Source organism: Trypanosoma cruzi, genomic scaffold (assembly GCF_000209065.1).
Source record: "Trypanosoma cruzi strain CL Brener 1047053513145 genomic scaffold, whole genome shotgun sequence".
Taxonomy (NCBI): Eukaryota; Euglenozoa; class Kinetoplastea; order Trypanosomatida; family Trypanosomatidae; genus Trypanosoma; species Trypanosoma cruzi.
In genome coordinates, this window is record NW_001849332.1 from 1922 (window position 1) to 25534 (window position 23613).

The 23613-nt window shown below is 54.0% G+C and overlaps 10 protein-coding genes and 2 pseudogenes across 10 annotated transcripts, besides 24 other annotated features; 9 read left to right on the top strand and 3 right to left on the bottom strand.

Moving 5' to 3' along the window:
* Positions 1-2390: a sequence feature (heterozygous, non-Esmeraldo-like haplotype).
* On the bottom strand, positions 165-2441 carry Tc00.1047053507237.10 (trans-sialidase, putative; the record flags this gene model as incomplete). The annotated part of the gene is made up of 1 exon (XM_814475.1): positions 165-2441. The coding sequence occupies one exon, from the start codon at positions 2439-2441 to the stop codon at positions 165-167; it is 2277 nt and encodes a 758-aa protein (XP_819568.1).
* Positions 2391-4363: a sequence feature (areas not merged during assembly with more than two copies in the genome that could not be assigned to a particular haplotype).
* Positions 3443-4318, bottom strand: Tc00.1047053507237.20 (mucin-associated surface protein (MASP), putative; the record flags this gene model as incomplete). Its single annotated transcript, XM_814476.1, has 1 exon — positions 3443-4318. The coding sequence occupies one exon, from the start codon at positions 4316-4318 to the stop codon at positions 3443-3445; it is 876 nt and encodes a 291-aa protein (XP_819569.1).
* Positions 4045-4093: a microsatellite.
* Positions 4364-5289: a sequence feature (haploid, Esmeraldo-like haplotype).
* Positions 4531-4561: a microsatellite.
* Positions 4803-5459, bottom strand: Tc00.1047053507237.24 (annotated as a pseudogene).
* Positions 5290-5387: a sequence feature (haploid, non-Esmeraldo-like haplotype).
* Positions 5388-7323: a sequence feature (areas not merged during assembly with more than two copies in the genome that could not be assigned to a particular haplotype).
* On the top strand, positions 5689-6279 carry Tc00.1047053507237.30 (uncharacterized protein; the record flags this gene model as incomplete). Its single annotated transcript, XM_814477.1, has 1 exon — positions 5689-6279. The coding sequence occupies one exon, from the start codon at positions 5689-5691 to the stop codon at positions 6277-6279; it is 591 nt and encodes a 196-aa protein (XP_819570.1).
* Positions 7324-8278: a sequence feature (heterozygous, Esmeraldo-like haplotype).
* Tc00.1047053507237.40 (uncharacterized protein) lies at positions 7904-8326 on the top strand (the record flags this gene model as incomplete). Its single annotated transcript, XM_814478.1, has 1 exon — positions 7904-8326. The coding sequence occupies one exon, from the start codon at positions 7904-7906 to the stop codon at positions 8324-8326; it is 423 nt and encodes a 140-aa protein (XP_819571.1).
* Positions 8279-12166: a sequence feature (areas not merged during assembly with more than two copies in the genome that could not be assigned to a particular haplotype).
* Positions 8833-10647, top strand: Tc00.1047053507237.60 (annotated as a pseudogene).
* Positions 12167-13103: a sequence feature (heterozygous, non-Esmeraldo-like haplotype).
* Positions 12452-12513: a microsatellite.
* Tc00.1047053507237.70 (mucin TcMUCII, putative) lies at positions 12700-13329 on the top strand (the record flags this gene model as incomplete). Its single annotated transcript, XM_814479.1, has 1 exon — positions 12700-13329. The coding sequence occupies one exon, from the start codon at positions 12700-12702 to the stop codon at positions 13327-13329; it is 630 nt and encodes a 209-aa protein (XP_819572.1).
* Positions 13096-13217: a microsatellite.
* Positions 13104-13170: a sequence feature (haploid, non-Esmeraldo-like haplotype).
* Positions 13171-21922: a sequence feature (areas not merged during assembly with more than two copies in the genome that could not be assigned to a particular haplotype).
* Positions 13793-14671, top strand: Tc00.1047053507237.80 (mucin-associated surface protein (MASP), putative; the record flags this gene model as incomplete). The annotated part of the gene is made up of 1 exon (XM_814480.1): positions 13793-14671. One exon carries the CDS (start codon positions 13793-13795, stop codon positions 14669-14671), a length of 879 nt encoding a protein of 292 aa, XP_819573.1.
* Positions 14021-14069: a microsatellite.
* Positions 16696-16717: a microsatellite.
* On the top strand, positions 18278-18856 carry Tc00.1047053507237.89 (mucin TcMUCII, putative; the record flags this gene model as incomplete). Its single annotated transcript, XM_814499.1, has 1 exon — positions 18278-18856. The coding sequence occupies one exon, from the start codon at positions 18278-18280 to the stop codon at positions 18854-18856; it is 579 nt and encodes a 192-aa protein (XP_819592.1).
* Positions 18666-18744: a microsatellite.
* On the top strand, positions 19383-20357 carry Tc00.1047053507237.100 (mucin-associated surface protein (MASP), putative; the record flags this gene model as incomplete). The annotated part of the gene is made up of 1 exon (XM_814481.1): positions 19383-20357. The coding sequence occupies one exon, from the start codon at positions 19383-19385 to the stop codon at positions 20355-20357; it is 975 nt and encodes a 324-aa protein (XP_819574.1).
* Positions 20589-20804: a sequence feature (T-rich).
* Positions 21630-22037, top strand: Tc00.1047053507237.110 (elongation factor 1-gamma (EF-1-gamma), putative; the record flags this gene model as incomplete). The annotated part of the gene is made up of 1 exon (XM_814482.1): positions 21630-22037. One exon carries the CDS (start codon positions 21630-21632, stop codon positions 22035-22037), a length of 408 nt encoding a protein of 135 aa, XP_819575.1.
* Positions 21923-22745: a sequence feature (heterozygous, non-Esmeraldo-like haplotype).
* Positions 22338-23540, top strand: Tc00.1047053507237.120 (mucin-associated surface protein (MASP), putative; the record flags this gene model as incomplete). The annotated part of the gene is made up of 1 exon (XM_814483.1): positions 22338-23540. One exon carries the CDS (start codon positions 22338-22340, stop codon positions 23538-23540), a length of 1203 nt encoding a protein of 400 aa, XP_819576.1.
* Positions 22746-22807: a sequence feature (areas merged during assembly that could not be assigned to a particular haplotype. This can correspond to areas where the two haplotypes were merged or to regions with more than two copies in the genome that were merged during assembly.).
* Positions 22808-23081: a sequence feature (heterozygous, Esmeraldo-like haplotype).
* Positions 23082-23613: part of a sequence feature (areas merged during assembly that could not be assigned to a particular haplotype. This can correspond to areas where the two haplotypes were merged or to regions with more than two copies in the genome that were merged during assembly.) that runs on past the window's edge.
* Positions 23146-23318: a sequence feature (GA-rich).
* Positions 23338-23368: a microsatellite.

The following is a 23613-nucleotide window of genomic DNA, read 5'->3' on the forward strand; positions in this document are numbered from 1 at the left end:
CAACAAAGAAAAAAGAAAAAAAGACAAATAAATTAAAATCGCACAGCAAAGCAAACAAGGAGAAAAGTTAATAAAAGTTATTTAACAAGAGAAGTTCATTACCAGGTGTGTGTGTGTCGCTGCTGGGGAGGTCGCAAGTGCCCCACGCGGCAGTCAGTCACTCCTCACAGAGCCGCAAACACCCACAGTCCCAACAGAAGAAGCAGCGATGGCAGCAGTCCGCTTCCGCAATAATTGCTGGCATCACCGTGTGCTCCACCATCAAGAGCGGTACCTTCATCCGTTTCTCCAGCTTCCGCTGTTTGTGGAATGGAAAGTTTGATTGTGTTAAGCGCAGTAAGCTCATTGTCACTCAACGGTCGGTTGTACAGCAGGACGTTCGTCACCGTCACGGGCACGTCTTGTCGGCTCCACGCGCTGCCTCCATCCCCTCCAATGTAGAAGTGGGAGATCCCTTTCGAACCTTTATCCTTCATATCAAATGGCGCACCTTCCACACGCCTACCATCGACGTACACAAAGCCCTGGATGCCGTTCTGCAGCACAATGGCCACTTGGTGTGTTTTCCCTGGTTTCCAATTGCTGCTGAGCTCCGACGCCTTCCCGCCACTGGACAAAAGTTCCAACTTCTTTTCTCTGTTGTTGTACGACAGCCCCAGAAGTACAGTACTCTTAACACCATTCATCCTCTTCACACCCATCAAAGGAATGGGAGTATCTCCCTCCGGCACACCGTCGATGGACACCGTCGCCACAAGAGTGAATTTGTAGTTCGCAAAGTGGTACAGCTGATTCTCCCCCTGCGCGCCAACGGGCCACTCCGCCCACGCTCCCTGGAAGGTCACACCATCGGAAGTCTTTGTTGCCTCTGCTGCACCACCCTTTACTGTGGCGTCCACCCCAAGGTACTCGTCCCTCCATTTGTTATCAGAGAAGTTGCCAGACAAAAAGCCAACCAGCCCAGCCGTGATCTTACCAGCGCTGCAGTCAGTGTCAGCTGAGGGATCCTTCAGAGCAAGTGAAGTGGGGCACACCTGGGAGACACGTTCGTCCACTTTCTTCCATGTCGTCAGCACCTCCTTCACCCGCTTCAGCTGCTCAGCCAGACGCACAGAGACCATACCGAGTGGTGGCTTCTCCGCATCGCCCTTCTTTTCGTACAGTGCAATCAACTCATTATTATCTCCACTTCTGTACAACAGGGAGCTGGCGGCAACCTCATCGTCTCCTTCCACGGATACCGGCCCAATATCAACAATGTGCGTATTGTCCGTCAGCCAAAGATGGAGTCTGCCCTTTACATTTACTTCTTTATCAGCCTTATTGGCATACACCGGCAGAGTGACGAGCATCACATCCCTGTCCTCAATCGTCGCTGTGATGAACCCGCTCCTAACGGCCTTCTCACTTCCGACCTTTTTGCTGCTCCACACGCGCGAGAGTGTCCCGAGTGCCTCCGTCCACGAATCCCCCTTGTCAACGGACTCGTACACCCTGCGGCGGCCATCACCACACGCAGTCATCATCATGAGTTTTTTGTCCTTCCACTCCACGACGGAGGGAATCCTGCAGCCACCGTCAGACATCCCCTTCGACAGCTTCCCACCCACAGCATCCTTCGAGTATAGGATCAGCGAAACAGTCTTTCCATCCTTCTTCGTGCCTTCCACTGGGAACACAAGCGTACCGTCGTTCATCTTGACACCCGATCCACCGCTGCCAATCAGCTGCTTCAAGGAGTTGTGTTGGTCGCCTAGAGTGCACGGTAGACCGTCAGTCTCCTTCCAATGGATTCGGTTGTTGCCGGTTCCACCAACGACCTGACCCTTCACCAGCAATAGTCCGGATTTGACTGCGTCAGACGCAGCCTTACATTCAGCGAGATTTTCATGGCTGTGTTTTCCAACAAGCATGTAAATATCATTTTCCTTCACAACGGCTGTTGGTCGGCTCACATCTACTCTGTTCTCCTCCTCTGTGGAAGTGCCTTCCTCCAGAAATTGTGTATTTTTGACATCCTTCAGCACTTCCTCCGGTCCGTTATCCTTATCCATCGTGAGAAGTTGGGATGCAATGCCAGTAAAAAAATCCTCTTTTTCATCCTTTTTGCACTGTGCCTCGGCAACGGCAAACACGTCACTCCCCACTTTTACAAGACCAGGAACACCCAACGACTCCACAGTTACATCCTTAGGGATGTCATTCCATTCAAAATTTGGATTTGCCTCTGACTGCTTCTCATCAGCGGATGCAGCCCCACCACTGCCGCAGCACATCATCACGACGAGGAGGAGCAGCGCCGCGGAAGTAAACACACGCCGGGACATGTTGGGCCTCCGCTGCTCGCCCTCTCTTCCTTCCCTCCTCCTTCCGCTGGATCCGGTCACGCGGCGACGGTTGTGTGTGCGGGGTGCCTTCACTGCAGCAACACGTGAGAGCATACAAATATGTGTGTGTGGGCGGTGTGTGTGCTGTTGGTCCTTTCAGTGCCTTCCAATTTCACGGTAGCGTTTCGCGTTTGTGTTCTTTCTTCGTAAGAGAGTAAAAGAAATGAAGAAAAACAGGATAATAAAAAGGGGTGAAAAAACAAGCACCGCCACCCATGCAAAGTAAATGGCATCATCCGCATCGCAGTCGCTTCCAACAACAACAACTCACGCACACAGACACACGGAACGAGAAGGAAGAACAGTGCACCGGGAACACACAGCGACTGTTGCCACTACAAGCAGGAGCCACGGCGGGTGTGTCGTTATTCGCCACGCGTGTGCACACACCGAGAAACACCAACACACAAAACAACAAAACGCAGGCTTCTTCGCCCCTCGCGAGGGCCTCCGCAGCCACAATCCTGTGCGTGCGTGCATTCTCAGCGTTTTAAGCACGGCATGTGTGTGCATGTGCTTGTGTGTTTGGCAGCGCCTATAATTGCAGAGCAGCTGTACGCCACAAGAGAGTCAGAAGAAAGCAACGGCAGAGAGAGGCAGATAGAACACACGCACAAATTACTCATATCATCACACACAAACACACACACGCAGCCCGCGGAATGGGTGCTCTCAACCACAAAACAATGAAAAACAAAACAAAAAGCCGAAGCGTGGGACGACCAGCGCACACACTCTCATTGCTCCCGTAAAGCAAAACACACACACAGGGAGAGAGAGAGAGGTTGCCCACTCCATGCAATAAAAACAAAACAGAAACAGTTACGGTGCTCCGCCCATGCAGTCAGGCAGGACGGCAGCGGTGCGTGTCGTGCAAAAGAGAGCACCAACGGGCCTGCATGGGTGTGCATGCAATACATACAATGGGCACATTATGTGTGTGCTTCGTGGGATGAGGTGAGGGCGAGAGTCCATGCAAGGGGACACACACAGAGAGAGAGAGAGTGAAGGACGAGTGTGTGTGCGGGCGGTGCATGGCTCTCTCTCCCTCACTCTCACGCGGCCACCACCGCTGCAGCAGCCGCACACGCAACAACAACAAGAAGCAAAAGAGGGGAGGTGGTGTGGGAGACAGCGGTGCTGCCGTCACTGTTTTGTGTGTTCGTCGTATCAGTTGTGTTGGCGGTTACTGTCGTTGCTTTCGTATCTTCCCCAGTCCCTTCTGAGCCTTTGTCATGGTGGCTTTGTGGTGTGGCTGCGGACTCTGGCAACGGAACATTTTTTTGACCTTCACTCGTGGTGCCTTCGCCATCCTGTTCGCGGGAACCAACACCGTCCTGTGGAGGAGGTGGTGAGGGATTTCCTTCCACAATTCCCGCAGGCAGTGTGTTCTCTCCGTTAACTGTTGTGAGTGGATTCTCTACCGCTGGTGTATTTTTGTCGGTTTCCTTTTTTCCTTCAACTTCCGTTTGCGTAAGATTGACATTTAATTCCCGACTGCCAGAAGGAGAAGTGCTCTCTGCGGATGAAATTGACAGTTCTGTTTGCTTCTCACTGCCAATTAACTTCTTTTCGCTGGAACCTGGGCCCAGTGCAACTGTTCCCTCTTGACCACTCTGCCCTCGTACGTTTTCTTCTTCTTCATCTACCGCCCCTCCATCATCATCATCACCTTCTTCAATATCGTCATCAACATCCTCATCATCTTCCTCTGTAGGTGTGGAAAGTGAATTTTCTTTAGCACCTGCTGCTCCACCTTTTAAGTCTTGCGTGCCTTTTGAAGACGTTTCAAGTCCTTTTGATTCCGGCGGAGACTTACCACCATCCTGTTGCGCACCAACTCCCACCCCCGCCTCACATCTACCACCGACACCGCACCACAGCACGCAGAGGGCACACACCAGCAGCACACGGCCAGTCATCATCGCCATCACTCCTGTCACTTGCGTGTAGCCTTCAGCACAAACTAACTCCCCGTCAACGCAGAGTGAAAGCAAAAAGAGAGACAAGTCACACAGCAACGCAACAGCCACCGCACAGTAACAAATTCCAACACACCAGCAGCTGCGCACACACCACGAGACAGTTGGAATCAGTAGAATAGCAGAACTCGCACACCGCCCCGCCAAAAAATTTAAAAGGCAAAAAAAAAAAAAAAAAAAAAAAAAAAAAAACAACCAATAATTAAAAAGAAAAAACAAACCAGGAGCTCCAGTGCGCATGCATACGAGTGTGTCCGCGATGCGTTCAAAGTTACGGATGTGGGAAGGAACGCGGAGCACACAGCACGGCAGCAGAAGCAAGCAATGCAAAACAATCATCATAATTACAGTTACTTTATACATCGGACCACAGTAGACGTACAGATGTCCCCGTGGCTTTGAGTGCTGGCACGCACAGCCCGCACACACCTCTTCAGCCCACAGTGGTGTACGCCAGCGCGGATACGGCGAGCAGCAGCGGGGCACACACCCACGCAGAGCTGCTGAGGCTGCCGTCAACTTCGCGAAGACGTGACGGTGCGAGGGTGGCCGACACAGCTGGTGCCTCTGTAGTCGTAGCACTTGGTGGCTCTGGCGCAGTGGTGGTCGTGGTCGTGGTTGGTGCCTGTGTTGTAGTGGTCGTGGTTGTCTTGGAAAGAGCTTCGGAGTTCATATCAGCTTGTTCCTCGGATATACTTTGGCCACTTTGTGACCCTGTCGTACCTTTATCACCTTGTTTCTGTAACGCACTGGCAGCCACTTCCGATATTGGTGACGTACCGGTCAAACGTTGTCCCGCTCCGGCATCTTTTCCTGGCTTTCCAGCCGGTTTAGTCACTGGTGGTGCGTGTGGTACTGACTGATCCTTCCCCTGTCATCCTGATTCAGGAGGCGATGAATAGATGCCGGTTCCCTTCACATCAACTTCAGGCTTAGGGTGAGTTTTAGAGTCCGGTGGCTGTGTTGTAGTGGTCGTCGTCGTCTCGGCAGGCTCTTCAACCGTTTCAGGATCCTGCGCAACGCACACGGACGGGCAGAAGCACAGGGCGAGCACCAACAGGGCGCACAGCAGACGGCACGTCGTCATCATCGTGAGTGTGGTCGTTCAGTGGTGTGGAGCTGATCTGCACAGTGAGGGACATGGAGAGCAACAGGGGAGACGAGAGGTGCGGCAGACACACACAGAGGGCACACCACATGAGGAGAGGGCAGCAGCCAGGCATGCACCGTACGCCGCACACCACACACGACACACACTCCAATCCACGGCAGCAGGCACACACACACACACACAGCCCTGCCGCAACACCAACACACAGATGGAAGAGGGGGAAGCAAACAGGAGCGGCACACAAGGCTCCACCGCATGTACGTACGGCGAGAGCGGTACGTCGTGCCTGCACCCCTCACGGAGGGTACGCACACGCACAAGAGGAGGTGCAGCGCACACAGCAACACAAAAGCAAAGTAGCAATAAAAAAAGGAGATCCACGCACACCACGTGGATTGTTGGTCTACGGGAAGTGCAGCCAATATTCATCACAAAGCAGCTTGTCATTTTGCTGTTGTTGGATACTGTTATAATGAAAGGTGAGTTGCGCAAAAACCGTCCGTACAAAAGTGGCAAGTATTCCGTCGCAAACGGGCCGTCGTGCGGGCTGGGGCAGTCAAAATTCCCAATGAGGGCATTCCCGCAGTGGATGAAGCGGAGTCTCCTGTGGTCCGTCGGGGATCAGCAGCCCGTGGCGTCTCTGATGAGGCGGTGGCGGAAGCCCCTGGTCCATCTCGAGTACCCGCGTTTGTGCTTCCTGCGTCTCTTGCCTGCTGGCATGATTGGCAACTTCGGTGGCGACCTGCGCGCAAGGCGCCTGTTAGGAAGACGGTGGCGCCATTGTGGCATCCGCATGTGAAGCCCTCTCAAAGTATCGGAACGCCAGGCCGAGCACGTCAGGCATGTGCCCTCATATTGTGGACGGAAGAATGCGCTCCGCCAAAGATTCGGCAGGAGGACGTCAATCCGCCGCTCGCTGGTCGGAAAGGAGTTGCGGTGCTCACGTCGGGAAGAAGCTCCGGCGGAGGCGGGCCGTCATCCTCGGTTGGGAAGGGACGGCACAGCCGACACAGAAGGGTTGCTTGTGATCTGCATGGCGCGTGCGCAGGCCTGACGAAGAGAGGGCAGGAGTCGCACCGCGCCTGCGCGCCGTGCCGCCACTCGGGGAACGATTTCCGTGTCGACACCAGATATGGAGTTCTGCCACACCGACAACCGCCTGTCACGCGGTGTGCGCGCCTTCCTTTTCCTCCTGGACGTCCTTCGAGTTCCGTCGCCTGACTGCAGTGAGAGAGTCCACGTGCTAGGCATTGACGCAGTCCTGCGGGAGAGATCGTGCCATGACGGCACCAGCGTCCGCTGTCACGCTGCGTGGGATTCCGCAGTGTCATGGGAGAAATGTGGAGCCAACCGCGCGGCCTCAATCCACCAGTGAAAGTGGCACGGCACGAATCTCCTCGCTGACGTCGTCGTGCACCGCCAGCGGGCCAAGGCGGAGTGCCTCCATCGCCGAGAGGGAGTCTGTGGCGGTAGGAACTCGTGTGGGCGATTGGGATGCTGCTGCCAGGCGGGGAACTGGGAACTGTCCGTGGCCATGCTCAGTGGCAGGACACTCCGCTCGGCTGGAGCATGCAAGGCTGCCAGCAGCTGTGCGGTGAGGCCCCACAGGGAGCTCGGCTGTCCGGAGAGTCGAGTGGCAGCGCGGCGGATCCACATACATGGCCCCAGAGAGGCGCAGGCCGCTTCAACGGCCGATCGTCTGACACCGTCCAGGGCGTCCCTGGCGTGCCGTGGCTGGAGGACGCCCAACCCGCTGCAGCTCACAGTACCCCAGACAACAACGCGGTGCTCAGCATGAGGGGCGCGGATGCGGTCCGGGGAGATCTCCATGCGGCGGCGGACGCGTCGCAGTCCGTTGAGGACGGCATCTCCCGGCAGAGAAATGGTCGTCGCTGCCTTCCCAAGTATTGGCAAAGGTGCGGTTTCCAAGCGGATTGCGCCACGCACGTCTTCAATATACCGGAGACGTGTGAGGCGTTCGTGCTGTGTGGGTGCGCGAAACCCAATGATCCTCCGCAGCAGTGCTAGATTGGCTGCCAGGTGGACAGAAGTATCCTTCGTTGATGCGCGTGGGCCGAGCGATGCTGTGCAGCTGTCGCCGTGCCGCACTCCCAGGCTGTGGAGGTGAGTGGGGGCCGGACACGGTGCGATTGCCTCGCCGCCGTGGTGCAACGCAGTGTGGACGCATCCGACCAGACAGAAGGGATCGCATGATGTGATGGGACGCACCAGCTCCTGCGCCCAGCCGCGGCTGACGGCGGCGTGGCACGGTCTGCCCTGCAGCGGCGGTGACGTGCAAACCGAAATTGAGGTGTCGATCAATCGCATTGCCGAGCAGAACCACCAGGTGCGACTTCACGCGTGGGTTCCCACCGCCCAGACGATGGTCGGCAGCGTCCTCGTCAGAATTTCTGTTTGAAGCGATGCGGAACAGAGCGGCCCCGTTCCCGTCGGCGTCGAGCCTCAGGCTGTGCTCCGCAGCCCATTTGGCCACAACGGACAAGGCAGCCGACATTGCCGCAGCACACGCACACACACGCCATGCCGCACACAAGCGGGCTGCCCCTGCACTGCTAGAGGAGCTCTCGGCGCGCCTTGGAATGACGCAGCGGGCACCATTGGACTCGGTGCGTTGGCGCCTGTGGCTGCCTTTGTCGACGCTCCGATCCGCTCTGTTGGAAGTGCCGGCGGGGTTGTGGGGTGGCGGGAGAGCAACGGCGGACACGGTGACCTCTACGCGGCGAGTTCACAGTAACCCCTTGGCCAGTGGCAGTGCGGATGGAACGGTCATAATGATCGCACCGCCGGCACGCTTGTTGTCGAGTTCCCCGAAAGGAGGGCAGTGAAAGAAGGTCCGTCCGCATGACTCTTTGTATCTCCGCTTCAGGGCTGCGCATCACAATTGGAGTTGCCGTTTGGTTATGCAACAGGGTATGATCTGCTGGGAGAGGGCGCTGTGCGATGCTCCTGCACCTGGGACTGGTGCTGTGCCGTTGGCGGATGTTGAGTGGCCGATCATACAAATATTGCGACACCACGAGAAGAGCAGACCAAACACCCCGCGTGGATGGAGCGTTGCGGCTGGTGAGGACTCTGTGCGACGGTGATGGACGTTCTCTCGACAACGACGGATAGAAGGTTTCTCCCATTGACGGAGTCGGTGCACATGCTGTGTGTATGGCCGCCTCTGTGGTCTCCTGTTACTTCGCTGCGTGGGCCGCATTCTGACGCATTACTGGTCCCAAGCCATTTTGTTTTTCTTACTCTTCTTTTTCCTTTGTTTCTCTCCTCCCGCATCCAGGCTGCACTGCCGCTGCTACTCACACGAAACCAAAAAATGCATTTACTCAAGTCATGCGCCAGCCACGCCACACCGCCTTTCCCACTCGCGGTGTTGCTGCTGATGTGTTGCGCCAGTGGGTGTGTTGCTGATGCACCCGCCACACAATACCGCTTTGGGTTTGACGTGATGATGAGGAAGAACGGCCCGCTGTCGACTGCGGTGGTGCGTGAGGTGCCGCGCAAGGGACAGGGTGCGATACAGGCGTACACTGTCGCCACACAGGATGACGACAGTGGCTGGGAGCCGATCCGCATTGCGGTGTCCACGGAGGATCTGGAGAGAGGCACGAACAAGAAGAAGAAGTACTGCGAAGAGGGAGGGGATGAGTGCTACAATGCATTGGGGTAAAGGGTGTCATGCACAGCAGAGCATTTCTTGACGGAGGCAAATAAACAATCGCACACTTGAAAGATTCTCTTCGGTGCCGTCAAACTGCACGCTGAGCGACTAATTGTGAAACCCACTGGTGGGACGATAACTGTACCGAGGGCTATGAATGGACCGTGCAGCCACTTTACGGTTCCTACCAGGCACAAGAGTGACGGTGTGTCGAATGCAGGTTTTATCATCTACGCTGCTGCTAGGCCATCAGGCATGAATAGCAGGGCTGTGTGGGCGGCCACGTGTAACACACTGAGTGATCTTTGAGCTTTCATTGGCGCCATGAACTTTGATTCAAAGTACATGACTGACACGGCGTGGAGTGTTCGCGTTGCCGCACACGAAATTTCGCATGCACTTTGGTTCAGCCAGGAGAGCATGAGAGAAAAGAGCCTGGTGAAGAAGCCAGAGAGAAGTGTGCGTGGGAAGCACCGCAGGATGGTGGCAGGGAAGCACGTTCAGGAGAAGACGAAAGCGCACTTTGGTTGTGACTCTCTCGAGGGCATGGAGCTGGAGGACGAAGATGGCCCTCGGGAAAAAGCGATCCCTCACTGGAAGGGACGCCACGCGCTAGACGAGCTGATGGCTCCCACAGTTGGTGCCGGCTACTACACGGCTCTGACGATGGCGGTTTTTGAGGATATGGGATACTACCGCGTGAATTGGAGCATGGCGAAGCCGATGAGCTGGGGCCACCGCAGTGGCTGCGACTTCCTGGAGAAGAAGTGCAATACAACCGATAATCTTGCCGCCAAGTATCCTCACATGTTTTGCGATGCTAAAGACACAGAGACGCTTCGCTGCACCTCCGACCGCCGTCACGTTGGGACGTGCACCGCAAGCATCGTTGAGGACAAGGGGAGTCTGGTGGATAAGGACGTTTGCCCTGTCGTATCTTCCGAATTTCAAGAAATATCGTCTGGGACAACGTACAGGACGTGCTTGGACGAAAATGTGTATTATCTCCCTTGGTCGCTGACTGGCGGCGGCTCGTGGTGCCTGGACGCGGAATTACTGGAGACGAAGGACGGTGATGGCCATAAAAGCGTCAAGGGAGTGTGCGCGCAGGTGTCGTGTGAGGAGGGCACAGTGAAGGAGAGGCACCTCGGCAGCAGTGTTTTTCAGCCTTGCCCTGAGAACACTGACATCCCAGTGACGTTGAAATATTTTAGGAAAGGTGAGAAGATCAAGTGCCCACGTACGGCGAGGTGTGCACCATTGCCGCCAACGGCAGCAGTCTTGTCATTCCGAGTGCGTTGGTGGGTGGACAGGGTGACGAGCAAGAGGAGGAAGCAGAAAAGTCTGCGGTTGCTTCAGGGTCGCCTTCTCCGGAGAATACTCGTCCACAGTTGTCTCCTGTGGCGTCTGGTGCCTCCATTGAAAAGGAGCCTCCCGGTGCATCGGCTGCGGGTGTCGCTGGTGGTGGCCTTCATGCCGGTCTGAGGGGTGATCCGGGGGTGCGGACCGAAAGTGAGGACAACACTCAGCGGCGAGGGAGGAGACCTGGCAGTGGAAGCGAGGGAGCCAACAGAGCCTCCGGCCCCGACGCTTTTTTTTTTTCGCCATCACCCGGTGAGGACGTTGCACGAGCGGAGGGCGACCCGCGGGCGGATTGCCCAGCAGTGATTCCCAGTGCCTCCGCGCCTGTCACTTCGGTTCCGTCCGTCAACAGCAACGATTTTCAGACGATACCCGATGCGTTGGTACAGCAGGCCGACAGTGATTGTTGTGTGGCTGCTGCTACTGCTGGCCCCATTCCCTTTGTGCTTCTTGTTGTGGTCGCTGCGGCAGTAGTGGTGGTGCCTCTTTGAGCAGCCGCGGCGGCTGGGCGCAATCAAACTGCGGCAGGGCTACAGTATTTAATTGGCACATTGGCCCCGCACTCAAGATGTGCAAGACCGTAGCTATAACAGTATAATACACTCACTGCATTTCCCATTTCCTTTTTTGCTTGCGGGGGATGGGCAAAATGACCGGTTTTTATTGCATTGTTTGTTATTCTGGGAAAATGTATTTTTGTTTTATTGCTTAGAGGGTTTAACTTCCGTGAAAACTGTGTGTGAACGAAGTAACATGGAGAGAAAAGACAGGTCCCAGCACCACATGTATACACACGTTTTTTGATGCGATTGGGACGAGGGGAAATCACCGTACTCTAATCATGAGTACAAAGTAAAGGAAATGTGTTCCAATGGATGCGGGATCGTGCCAGTAGCTGTTTTTCTCAAGGACAAGGACGACTGCCTCTGCCTCCGTAATTGGTGCATGCGGCTTTATCTTTTACACTTTTGCTTGTTTTTGTGACTTTGCCTTTTTTGTGCGTGTGTGTCATTGCGAGAATGTGGACCTCAAATAATTTTTTTGCTTCGGCTTTTAATCTGTATGCACCCCTTTTATTTTTCTGCCTTCCCAATTTTTTGCATCCGTTTTTGATTGGCTGTGTGTGTTTCGGGTGCTCTGCTGCACTGTGGGCAGTGTGTCTTACTTCCTTCTCTCCCTGCTGTTCTGATTGTGAAAACACGTTGTGGGTCAGGGTGCATGGCTCCGTGGTTGCGGCAATACTTGTTGTAGTTGCATTGGGGCAGCCCCGACAAGACTGCCAACGTGTGGATCCCGGGTGTCTCGTTGGGCTCTTTTCCGTCTCCTGCGCGATGGACTCCCATCGTCGGCGCATCCTTTCGTGCAGTGGCGTCGGCGCAACAAGGTGGCAATGTTGTTGTTGTTGCAGCTTCAGCTGTTTTGTGTTTCCCTCTGGTATTGTGAGAGGCAGGTGTCGGATGTGACGGCAATGAGCCGAAGATAAGGAAGGAGGAGGATGGTGCGTGCGTGCGTGAGGGCCCTGCGGTGTTGGAACGGTGCGCACTGTTTGCGGGCTTGATGCGTCCCTTTGGTGCATGGCGTGTCTTGGTGTGTCCCTCTTGCCGTGTGTGGTGCCAGCCGGCTCTTCACGATTGTGGCAATGGCGTGTTGACAACTGTGTTTGGGTTGGCGTTGGCTGTTCCACCCTCTGGGGCTACGATGACGTATGCGTCACGATGGGCGACAACAATCGCGCACGACGCCTGGTCTGCAGACAAGTGACGCACCGATTGCCGACGCGACGCGGCCCTCTTGCCTTTTCGTTCTTTTGTTAGCCTACAGTCTGATGTCCAGCCGTAGTGGTCTCCTCTTTTCTCACTCCTTTTGTGTGCGACCGCATGCACTGACCATAACAATTGCACAATATAATTATTAAAGAGTGCAGGTTTGTGTGTGTGTGTGTGTGTATGTGTGTGTGTGTGTGTGTGTGTGTGTGTGTGTGTGTGTGTGCCTGCTGCCGTGGATTGGAGTGTGTGTCGTGCGTGGTGTGCGGCGTACGGTGCATGCCTGGCTGCTGCCCTCTCCTCATGTGGTGTGCCCTCTGTGTGTGTCTGCCGCACCTCTCGTCTCCCCTGTTGCTTTCCATGTCCCTCACTGTGCAGATCAGCTCCACACCACTGAACGACCACACTCACGATGATGACGACGTGCCGTCTGCTGTGCGCCCTGTTGGTGCTCGCCCTGTGCTGCTGCCCGTCCGTGTGCGTGACAACAAATGATGACGAAGATGATACTGAGACCACTATAACCTCTACAATAATTGGGCCAGATAACGGTCGTATCTCGGAGCCAAAGATGAAGTCCAATTCGCAAGAGTCAGCAGGTTTGGTGGAAGTGACGGAACAGGTTTTGGAAGAGGAGCCCGATGAAGGACTGGGACTAAATACGGATGTTGCTGCATTACAGTCAGAAAAAGCGGGCTCCGGTCCGGGAAAGGTTTCAGAAGAAATCCCCGGTCCGTTACAGGAACAAGATGCCGCCAATGCGGGAGAAGGTGTAAAAAAAGCCAATACGGAAATAAAACCAAATAACACGACAACCACAACTGCGACAAAAGCACCAATTACCACGACGACTACAACCACGACAAAGGCACTAACTACGACGACCACGACTACGACAACGACTACAGAGGCGCCAACCACGACTACCACCCTCGCACCGTCACGTCTTCGCGAAGTCGACGGCAGCCTCAGCAGCTCTGCGTGGGTGTGTGCCCCGCTGGTGCTCGCCGTATCCGCACTGGCGTACACCGCTGTGGGCTGAAGAGGTGTGTGCGGGCTGTGCGTGACAGCACTCAACCGCGGGGATTTGTGCGCGCGTCCACTGTGGTCTGATGTACAAAGCAAGAGAAAATAATGATTGTGTTTTGCTTCACTTGCTTCTGCTGCCGTGCTGTGTGCTCCACGTTGTGCCCCACATCCGTCACGTCGAACGCATCGCGGACACACTCGTATGCATGTGCAATTGAGCCCCTGGTTTTTTTTTTTTTTTTTTGAATTCTTGTTTCTTATTGCTTTTTAAACTTCTGGTTTGCGGGACGGTGTGCGAGTTCCGCAATCGTATTGATTTTATCTGTCCCATGTTGTGTGCGCTGCTGCTGGTGCGTTGACATTTGTTACTGTGCGGTGGCTGTTACTTTGGCTGTGTGACTCGTCTTTTCTTTTACTTCTTCTGCGTTGACGTGTTGTTAGTTTGTGCTGAAGGCTGCACGCAAGTGGCAGGAGTGATGATGGCGATGATGACTGGCCGTGTGCTGCTGGTGTGTGCCCTCTGCGTGCTGTGGTGCGGTGTCGGTGGTAGATGTGAGGCGGGGGTGGGAGTTGGTGCGCAACAGGATGGTGGTAAGTCTCCGCCGGAATCAAAAGGACTTGAAACGTCTTCAAAAGGCACGCAAGACTTAAAAGGTGGAGCAGCAGGTGCTAAAGAAAATTCACTTTCCACACCTACAGAGGAAGATGATGAGGATGTTGATGACGATATTGAAGAAGGTGATGATGATGATGGAGGGGCGGTAGATGAAGAAGAAGAAAACGTACGAGGGCAGAGTGGTCAAGAGGGAACAGTTGCACTGGGCCCAGGTTCCAGCGAAAAGAAGTTAATTGGCAGTGAGAAGCAAACAGAACTGTCAATTTCATCCGCAGAGAGCACTTCTCCTTCTGGCAGTCGGGAATTAAATGTCAATCTTACGCAAACGGAAGTTGAAGGAAAAAAGGAAACCGACAAAAATACACCAGCGGTAGAGAATCCACTCACAACAGTTAACGGAGAGAACACACTGCCTGCGGGAATTGTGGAAGGAAATCCCTCACCACCTCCTCCACAGGACGGTGTTGGTTCCCGCGAACAGGATGGCGAAGGCACCACGAGTGAAAGTCAAAAAAATGTTCCGTTGCCAGAGTCCGCAGCCACACCACAAAGCCATCAAGACAAAGGCTCAGAAGGGACTGGGGAAGATACGAAAGCAACGACAGTAACCGCCAACACAACTGATACGACGAACACACAAAACAGTGACGGCAGCACCGCTGTCTCCCACACCACCTCCCCTCTTTTGCTTCTTCTTGTTGTTGCGTGTGCGGCTGCTGCTGCGGTGGTGGCCGCGTGAGAGTGAGGGAGAGAGAGCCGTGCACCGCCCGCACACACACTCGTCTTTCACCCACTCTCTGTGTGTGTCCCCTTGCATGGACTCTCGCCCTCACCTCATCCCACGGAGCACACACATAATGTGCCCATTGTATATATTGCATGCACACCCATGCAGGCCCGTTGGTGCTCTCTTTTGCACGACACGCACCGCTGCCGTCCTGCCTGGCTGCATGGGCGGAGCACCGTAACTGTTTCTGTTTTGTTTTTATTGCATTGAGTGGGCGACCTCTCTCTCTCTCCCTGTGTGTGTGTTTTGCTTTACGGGAGCAATGAGAGTGTGTGCGCTGGTCGTCCCACGCTTCGGCTTTTATTTTTGTTTTAATTGTGTTGTGTTTGAGTGCACCAATTCTGCCTTTTTGATTTGCGGCATGCTTTGAGTGCATATGACTGAATATTTGTTTTTGTTTTCATATTGTTTATCCTGCTGAGGAAGTGGCAACTACTCGTATTCTTGTAAAGCCACCGCGTTTTTTCTTCCAAATAAGCCATGCGGCAGTTGATGCACGTCACTCCACAGTTGACTGCAGCGGTTTTGGTGCTGCCTGTGATGATGTCTGCGACGCGGTTGCCAGCGGGTGCCTCGTTTTCACTCTGGTGTATTCCTTTTTCTTTCACAATGTGGTGCGTACCGACGGTGCGTGGGCGTCTCTGGTGGCAGTGAGGCACGTGCGCCTCAGAGCGCAGGAGATGCGTTGCAGGTGTAGCACGTCGTTTTAAATAGCCAATGGGCGTCTGTTCCCGTGAAGGCGACAACAACGGACCGGATGGCAGCAGGAGGCATTGCGGCTTTGTTTGGTGTTGCAGGGCGGCTTTATTTAACAGTGCATTTGATGTTAATTTTGTGGGACTTTTGTGGGAGAAGGTAGGAGATTGATGGCATTAGAACTGAATTCATTTGAGTGGCTGCGCTCCGTTGGGTTGCGGCCAGTCGTGGCACTCTTTTGGGGTTTGGCCGCCCGTCTCTTTTGTTTACTTCCCACCGCAGCACGTGGATAACACTGATCCGAAGAACATTTGTTTGACCGCGTGTGGGCTGCTGCCGTGCGTGGTGCGTGGACTATGTGATTGTGTGGGGAGGTGCGTTGGGTTGACGAATACTTCTGTTTGGCGTGTCGCGGTGTGTCGGAATGATATTCGGATGACACGTGGAGGGTGTTGTTTGTAGTTTGTGTGTCTTCTCTGGTGGAGCCGACATGTGTGCGGGATTGTGGCATTGCTGGCTGACAGTTCCACGTCACTTTTCAGCATTCCTGGATGTGCTGAGGAATGACGGCTGGCGACCAGCGTGTTGGTGCTGCTGGTGGGAATAAGTGCATCGGGAATGGGCCGTTTTCTTTTTTCTGTGCTGGAGCCGATGAAATGGCACGAGGGCACCGGCTGCAGGCTGCCTGCCAGCACGTGTGAGCAGCGGGTCCATGCACACACCGACGCTCATCGCAAGAGCTTGTGCGATCACAGTGGCCTTTTGTGGCGTGCTTTTGTGGGCGTCAGCCCATCGAAGAATGTGTGAAGCAAACGGCTGACTGCACACGAGGAAAATAAGTGCGTGCACTGCGCCGTGTTTCAGCGTCGATGGCAGGGCGGCAGGAAGCCCGTGCTGGCAACTGAGACCTTTGCGTCGCGAGGGATGTTGGTGTTGATTTTGGATCGTCGAGGGTGAAGTGATTTTGCTGCTGCCCGTGTGTGTGGCCACTCCGGCAGAGGGCGGACACAAAAGGGAGGGATGCAGGCGCTGCGTGTGTGTGGGCAGGTGCCATGCAACAACTTCACAACAAACATGCTGCGACTCGGTGACCCTCACATCGTTGTGGTCCTCACGAACAGCCCAGGCACGGCCCGCATCGATGCACTTAGTGGACGGAGTGAGGCATCTTTTGAGGCGCAGCAGGGAACAGGATGCTTTGACGCAGCCACGACGTGCATGGAGTGTCACGATGGCACAGTCGGCTGTGGCTGGCGGAATATTTACTTCTCGGAGGCAACAGAGAGAGAGAGAGAGAGAGAGCTGCTCCTGCTGCTGGCGTCGTTGCTGCCTTTTGTGGCCTCCCATGCCGATTATTGTCTGTCCGCTGATCATGGGTGGTGTGCCTCCACTAGTGACGTCGTCTGCAGGCATTTCACAGCACCAGTGAAACACACATCACGTCGCATGCTTTGGCTGTGGATGTGGTGTCGTGAATGCAGCCGGCATTATTTTGCCCGACTCCTTTTCACTGCTTTGCGACGAATAGATGCGTCGCCGCCCGAGTCATTCACTGCAGCTCCGTGTGTTGTACTGCCAGCACAAGACTCTGTTGTTGTCTGACGCCTGGCTGACAGTCCAACATCACTGCGTTGGGACATGCAAGGATGTGGAATGCCGCTCACGGTGTTGGGCACCGCTGTTTGGATGCGGCGGCCACACGAGCGGATGTATTGTGGCACAATCAAATGCGTGAAGTATGCGGGATCACAGCGGCTGCAATAATATCAACGGTGCGGCACCACGGAATATGTGAGAGGAGGTGATGCATGATGAATCACAGTGGGCGGCATGCGAGGGAAGTGCACCGCGACGGAGCGTCATCCCGCCCTCAGCCTGCAGGGGAATGTACACCCACAAAATATATGGACGAGACACCACCAAACACACATGCCCTTCCATGCAGCAATAAATAAGAGCGAAGGTGCATTCTGGTGCGTGGGAGTCCACTCACATATTTTCATTTCCACCGCAATAAACGGTGAGGAATCAGGTGCCACCGCAACGAAAGGAAAAACATCTATTGCAACACTTTACCGGCGAAAGGCAGGAACAACACAAACCGAATTATTGGCTGCACCAACACAAGAAACATTCACAAGAGGAAAGAAAACAAATTTTGCACCCTGCAGAAATCCTCAACACACGACCGAGGCATGAAGGTTTGCCCTCTTTAAAAACAAAAACAAAAAACAACGCATGCAGACATCTGCCAACATCCAAACAGAAACACAACTAAATGGTTGCTTGCCTTATTCCATTAGTTGCGAGCATTTTTGGTTGTGTTTCTGCTGCTGCGGTGGTTCCCAGGCCTGCATGAAGTGGTGTGCGCCGAATATGAACGACGGCCAAACACAACTGAATTATTTTAGTGATGAATATTGGCTGCGCTTCCCGTGGACCAACAATCCACGTGGTGTGCGGGGATCTCTCATTTTTTATTGCTACTTTGCTTTTGTGTTGCTGTGTGCGCTGCACCTTCTCTTGTGTGTGTGTGCGTGTCCTCCGTGAGGGGTGCAGGCACGACGGACCGCTCTCGCCGTATGTACATGCGGTGGAGCCTTGTGTGCCGCTCCTGTTTGCTTCCCCCTCCTCCATCTGTGTGTTGGTGTTGCGGCAGGGCTGTGTGTGTGTGTGCCTGCTGCCGTGGATTGGAGTGTGTGTCGTGCGTGGTGTGCGGCGTACGGTGCATGCCTGGCTGCTGCCCTCTCCTCATGTGGTGTGCCCTCTGTGTGTGTCTGCCGCACCTCTCGTCTCCCCTGTTGCTCTCCATGTCCCTCACTGTGCAGATCAGCTCCACACCACTGAACGACCACACTCACGATGATGACGATGTGCCGTCTGCTGTGCGCCCTGATGGTGCTCGCCCTGTGCTGCTGCCCGTCCGTGTGCGCTACAGAGGAAGAAGATGCAACCGAAAAAGAAACCGTTTCAAAGGATGACGAGAAGGAGGACCCAGGCCATGTGACGGATCCGCTTCTTACAACTTCTCCTTCGCCACAAAGAAGCCAGGAGAAAAAAGGGAAGGAGATACAGAAACCAAATACACCGACTCATACGTCACAGGAAACGGCTACAGTAACCGGAACGGCACAGTCAAAAAGTAATTCCAATAAGGTACAGGAACAAGAAGATGGGCAATCCACTAATGAAAAGACTGAAAATACGAACACTAACACGTCAAATGAACAACATAAGGAATCAAATGCACCAACTACGACGACCACGACCACCACTACGACTGAGGCACCAACTACTACGACTACGGAGGCGCCAACCACGACGACCACCCGCGCACCGTCACGTCTTCGCGAAATCGACGGCAGCCTCAGCAGCTCTGCGTGGGTGTGTGCCCCGCTGCTGCTCGCCGCATCCGCGCTGGCGTACACCGCTGTGGGCTGAAGAGGTGTGTGCGGGCTGTGCGTGCCAGCACTCAGCCACGGGGACATGTGTACGTCTACTGTGGTCTGATGTATAAAGTAACTGTAATTATGATGATTGTTTTGCTTTGCTTGCTTCTGCTGCCGTGCTGTGTGCTCCGCGTTGTGCACCACATCCGCCATTTTGAACGCATTGCGGACACACTCATATGCACGACACGCATATAAGTGTTTGCGTGGACGCATTTCTGTGTGTGGGTGCATGCACGCTGGAGCCAAACTCTGCAGTTGCTTTTTTTACTTTTTTGTTGCTTCTTTACTCGTGTTTTTAATTGTTTGTTTTTCTTGCTGATTGATTGCTTTAGGGCGGTGTGTGTTTGTGTTTTTTGCCTTTTACTGATTCCAACTGCCTCATGGTGTGTTTGTTGCTGCTGGTGGGCTGGCATTTGTCACTGTGCGGTGGCTGTGTGACCTGTCTTTTCTTTTACTTCTTCTGCGCTGACGGGGCGTTGGTTTGTGCTGAAGGCTGCACGCAAGTGACAGGAGTGATGGCGATGATGACTGGCCGTGTGCTGCTGGTGTGTGCCCTCTGCGTGCTGTGGTGCTGTGGTGCGGCGGTGGTATCGTCTATCCCTGACGTTACCGGTCGTGAAAATGTTCCGCATGGGTATTTGGTTGTTAATTGGGAAAAGTTGCTAAAGAACGAATGTGCGACGGACAAAAAGTACATTAATGAGGATGGGACGGTGAATGAGTCAGCGGTGAAAGACTGCATACGCGATGCGATGAGGGTGGTTTGTAAAGTTTTTTGTCGCAAGATTTCAGGGGAACCTGACGACTCTGAAGGTGAGCGTATTTGTGAGGAGTACGTTGGCAGCCGAGATGAGGCCGGCCAATCTTCTCATGTAATAACACCGGCGGAAGCAGAAACTCTACAAGCACCAAGGAGCGAACTGGAAGAATTGGAAAAAACACCGGAAGAGACACCGAAGCCACTATCGGGAGGACCAGCAACAGAAGATGAAGCAGCAAAACCAACGGGAGGACCACCAACACCGCCAGTGGAAGCACAACACAACCGTGAAGGAAACGTGCCGGTTTTACACCCAGAAGATGACCCAGGGACCACAGAGTCAAACAGTGATTCGGAAGAGGATGACAGCGCCTCCACTACAGACAAACAAGAGGGTGTAACACCCGACGGTCATGACAAATCAACCCCAACATTACTCTCAACCGCCACCGATACTGTCAAAAATGAAGCAGACAGGCTCAATACAGAGGGAACTCAAAAACCTGCGACGGAATCAAATGCCGAAGGGAAAGAAGTAGAGGAAAGCGATGAAAAAAAATATGACAATACGAAAAAAATTCCAGCTGAAGCAGCTGCTACAACAAATAATACAGCGATGCCTGCCGACAGTGACGGCGGCACCGCGGTCTCCCACACCACCTCCCCTCTTTTGCTTCTTCTTCTTGTTGTTGTTGCGTGTGCGGCTGCTGCTGCGGTGGTGGCCGCGTGAGAGTGAGTGAGAGAGCGCCATGCACCGCCCGCACACACACTCGTCCTTCTCTCACTCTCTGTGTGTGTGTCCCCTTGCATGGACTCTCGCCCTCACCTCACCCCACGGAGCACACACATAATGTGCCCATTGTATATATTGCATGCACACCCATGCAGGCCCGTTGGTGCTCTCTTTTGCACGACACGCACCGCCGCCGTCCTGCCTGGCTGCATGGGCGGAGCACCGTAAATGTTTATTATTATTATTATTTTTTTTTTTGTAATTTTTTTAATTTGCTTCTGCTATGAGCGTTTATCTATTTCTTACAAACCCATTCCTTTTTTTTTTTTTGCGTATTTTAAATTTATTTTTCTGTTTGCTTCTTTTCATGTTTAAAAAATTTTTTTTTTCTTTTTCTTTTTTTAAATCTTTTCATTTCCCTCATCCCTTCTCTTTTTTGCTTTTGGGGGCAATCACTATGGACGTTTTTTTTCTTTTCTACTCTTCCCTCTTTTAATTGTTTCTTCTGCACTCTTCCTGTGAGGGGTGCCGTGTGTTTCCCGCCCAACTGCTCCACTCGCACACCCACCGACACGCTCACGACGACGGCCCTGTGCGCCTCGCCTGCTGCACGCATGAGGAGGGGCCGCGACGAACGGCGCGCCGAGGGAGCCGTGACGTGTGGGCGTGCGACGAGGGCCTGTGGGGCGGAGCACACATTTCTTTCCCTCTTGTTTTGTTTTCTTTTTTGCGGCCAGGGCGGGCAAACACCCGCAGCGCCACACACACAGCCACACCCTGCCGCCGTGTTTTGTTTTGTTTATTCGATGGGTGTGTGCTGCCACCGTGCGTGATTGTTGAGGTTGGGGCCGTACCGCATGTATCGCTGCCGTCCAGCTGTGCCTCTTGCTGTGCTGATGTGCCTCACTGTGCTCCTCTTCTTTTCTGCTACTCCAGCACACACACACACATAAGTATTTGCACAGTGCTCTGCAAGAATGCTCTTGGCGACGGCGGGACGCAAGCCAACGTTCCGTGCCGAGATGGCGAGGCCGCTGCGTGTGTGCCTGCGGTGGGAATCACGGTGCCATTGGATGGATGTGTGGGAAGCCTTTTGCATTGAGTTTGTGGCCGGCTGACGCGGCTGCACGATGCCCGCCATGCGTGAAGGTGCTGCCTGCTCTTGGGGTCATTCTTTTCTCTGCCCTCTGTTTTTGCTTTGCCGGGTGCGTGCGCTGCTCGGTGTGTGCTGACGCGTGACGGACGGTGCCACGATGGCCTCCTCCGGCGATGACAGTCGCTGTGCTCTCGGCACACATCCACACACATTTCCTTGTCTCTCTGTGGGAGCTGGACGCGTTGAAGGTCGATTACAGCCACACGGACACCCGCACGGTTGCTGCGCCGTACTTCTTCCAGCACTGCGATGCCGCCGGCCACACGACGTTGTGGTGCCACAAAAAGTACAAGGACAACAAGCTGCAGTGCATGACGGCCAGCCTGATCCGCGTGTGGTTGCAGCGCATGGAGCACGTGCGCCAGTACGCGTTGGGTGTTGCGCTCATGATTGTAGAGGAGAGGCGGCACGACATTGTGGTGCTGTTTGTCTTGCGCGGCCGCGGCATGCCGGCGATTGTGAGGACACGGAGCTGTTTGACTGAGGGGAGGTGGACGTTGCGGCTCAGCGGGAACGCATGACGGACTGCGTGTGCTGGAGGGGCCCGTGTTGAGGTGAGCGTGGCGTGCCGGTGAGGGAGTGAGGAGAGGGAATAACAGTAATAGTAACTGTGGGGGTGTGAGGAACGATGCAGTGGCGAGGAGCGCTCCTCTTTTGCTTTGTTGTTGTTGAACTGCGCCCACCTAATTGTTGTTGTGGTGGTGCGTGGCTCTTTTCGCTGGATTGGACGGTGCGTGGTTGTGTGACTTGTCTCTCTCTCCTTGCTTTGCGTTGACTTGGAGTTAGTTTGTGCTGAAGGCTACACGCAAGTGACAGGAGTGATGGCGATGATGATGACTGGCCGTGTGCTGCTGCTGGTGTGTGCCCTCTGCGTGCTGTGGTGCGGTGCCGGTGGTTGCGCTGAGAATGATGCGGGAGGTTTGGGTGAAGATGAAAATACCGAATTAAAAGGAATAGCATCGGATGGTTTACAGCGTGATTCTCACGACAGTGAAACTGGTAAAAAACAATTGACAGAGCCCAAAGCAGCGGAGGAACCATTGATTGCACCAGGAGGAGATCATATTGACAAGCAAGGAAGTTCGGTCGTACAACTAAAGGCAGATCGTGACGGAAGAAGGGAAGAAGTTGAACCAACGGGTAACGTTAATGGTTCACAAAAAAATTCAAAGGATGCTTTGGATACGCATCAAACAGAAATAACTGAAGTTCGTACAAAAGTGGAGGGAACACCACCATCACCACCAGAGGGAGGAGGAGGCCCAACACAAACCAAGTCACCGGAAATATCGCGTGCGCCGGTGCAATCACCAGAGCAATTATTTCCACCGGCAGCTCATGCAGGAGAAAAAAGCCTCAGAGCACCAACAGCACTGTCACCCATAACATCAGTGCAACCGCCACTTCTACCGAAAGGAAAAGGAGAAACCGACGGCGTACAACCAGGACCAGAAGATAAAAGCAACGAACCAAAGGTTAAAGTAGAACCACAAGTTCATGGAAATGAAGGTCAACACCAGTCTACACAACATCATGAAGTACCACAAGAAAAGGAACTGGAAGCGCAAGAACAGGATACCCAAAACCAAATAATAAATGAACAACACGAATCCGAACGACTTCAAGTGCAACAGGAAAAAGAAAAAGAAAAACAACGATCAGAAGAGGAACTGGAAAAACGAGAGCATCTACACGAAGAGGAACGGGAAGGAGAACATCTACAAGAAGAAATACGACATCAGGAAAAAAAACAGGAACAGCAGGAAGAAAAACACGAAGAACCACAAGAAGAACACGAAGAAATCATAAAACAAGGAAAGGAACAAGATCAACAACAACAACATCAACAACATGAAAATGCTGCGAAAAACAGCGAAGAACCCACAAAAAACGAAACTGCCGTTGGTACAAATGACACCGCTTCAACTGGCGACAGTGACTGCAGCAACGCGGTCTCGCACACCACCTCCCCTCTTTTGCTTCTTCTTGTTGTTGCGTGTGCGGCTGCGGTGGTGGCCGCGTGAGAGTGAGGGAGAGAGAGCCGTGCACCGCCCGCACACACACTCGTCCTTCTCTCTCTGTGTGTGTGTGTCCCCT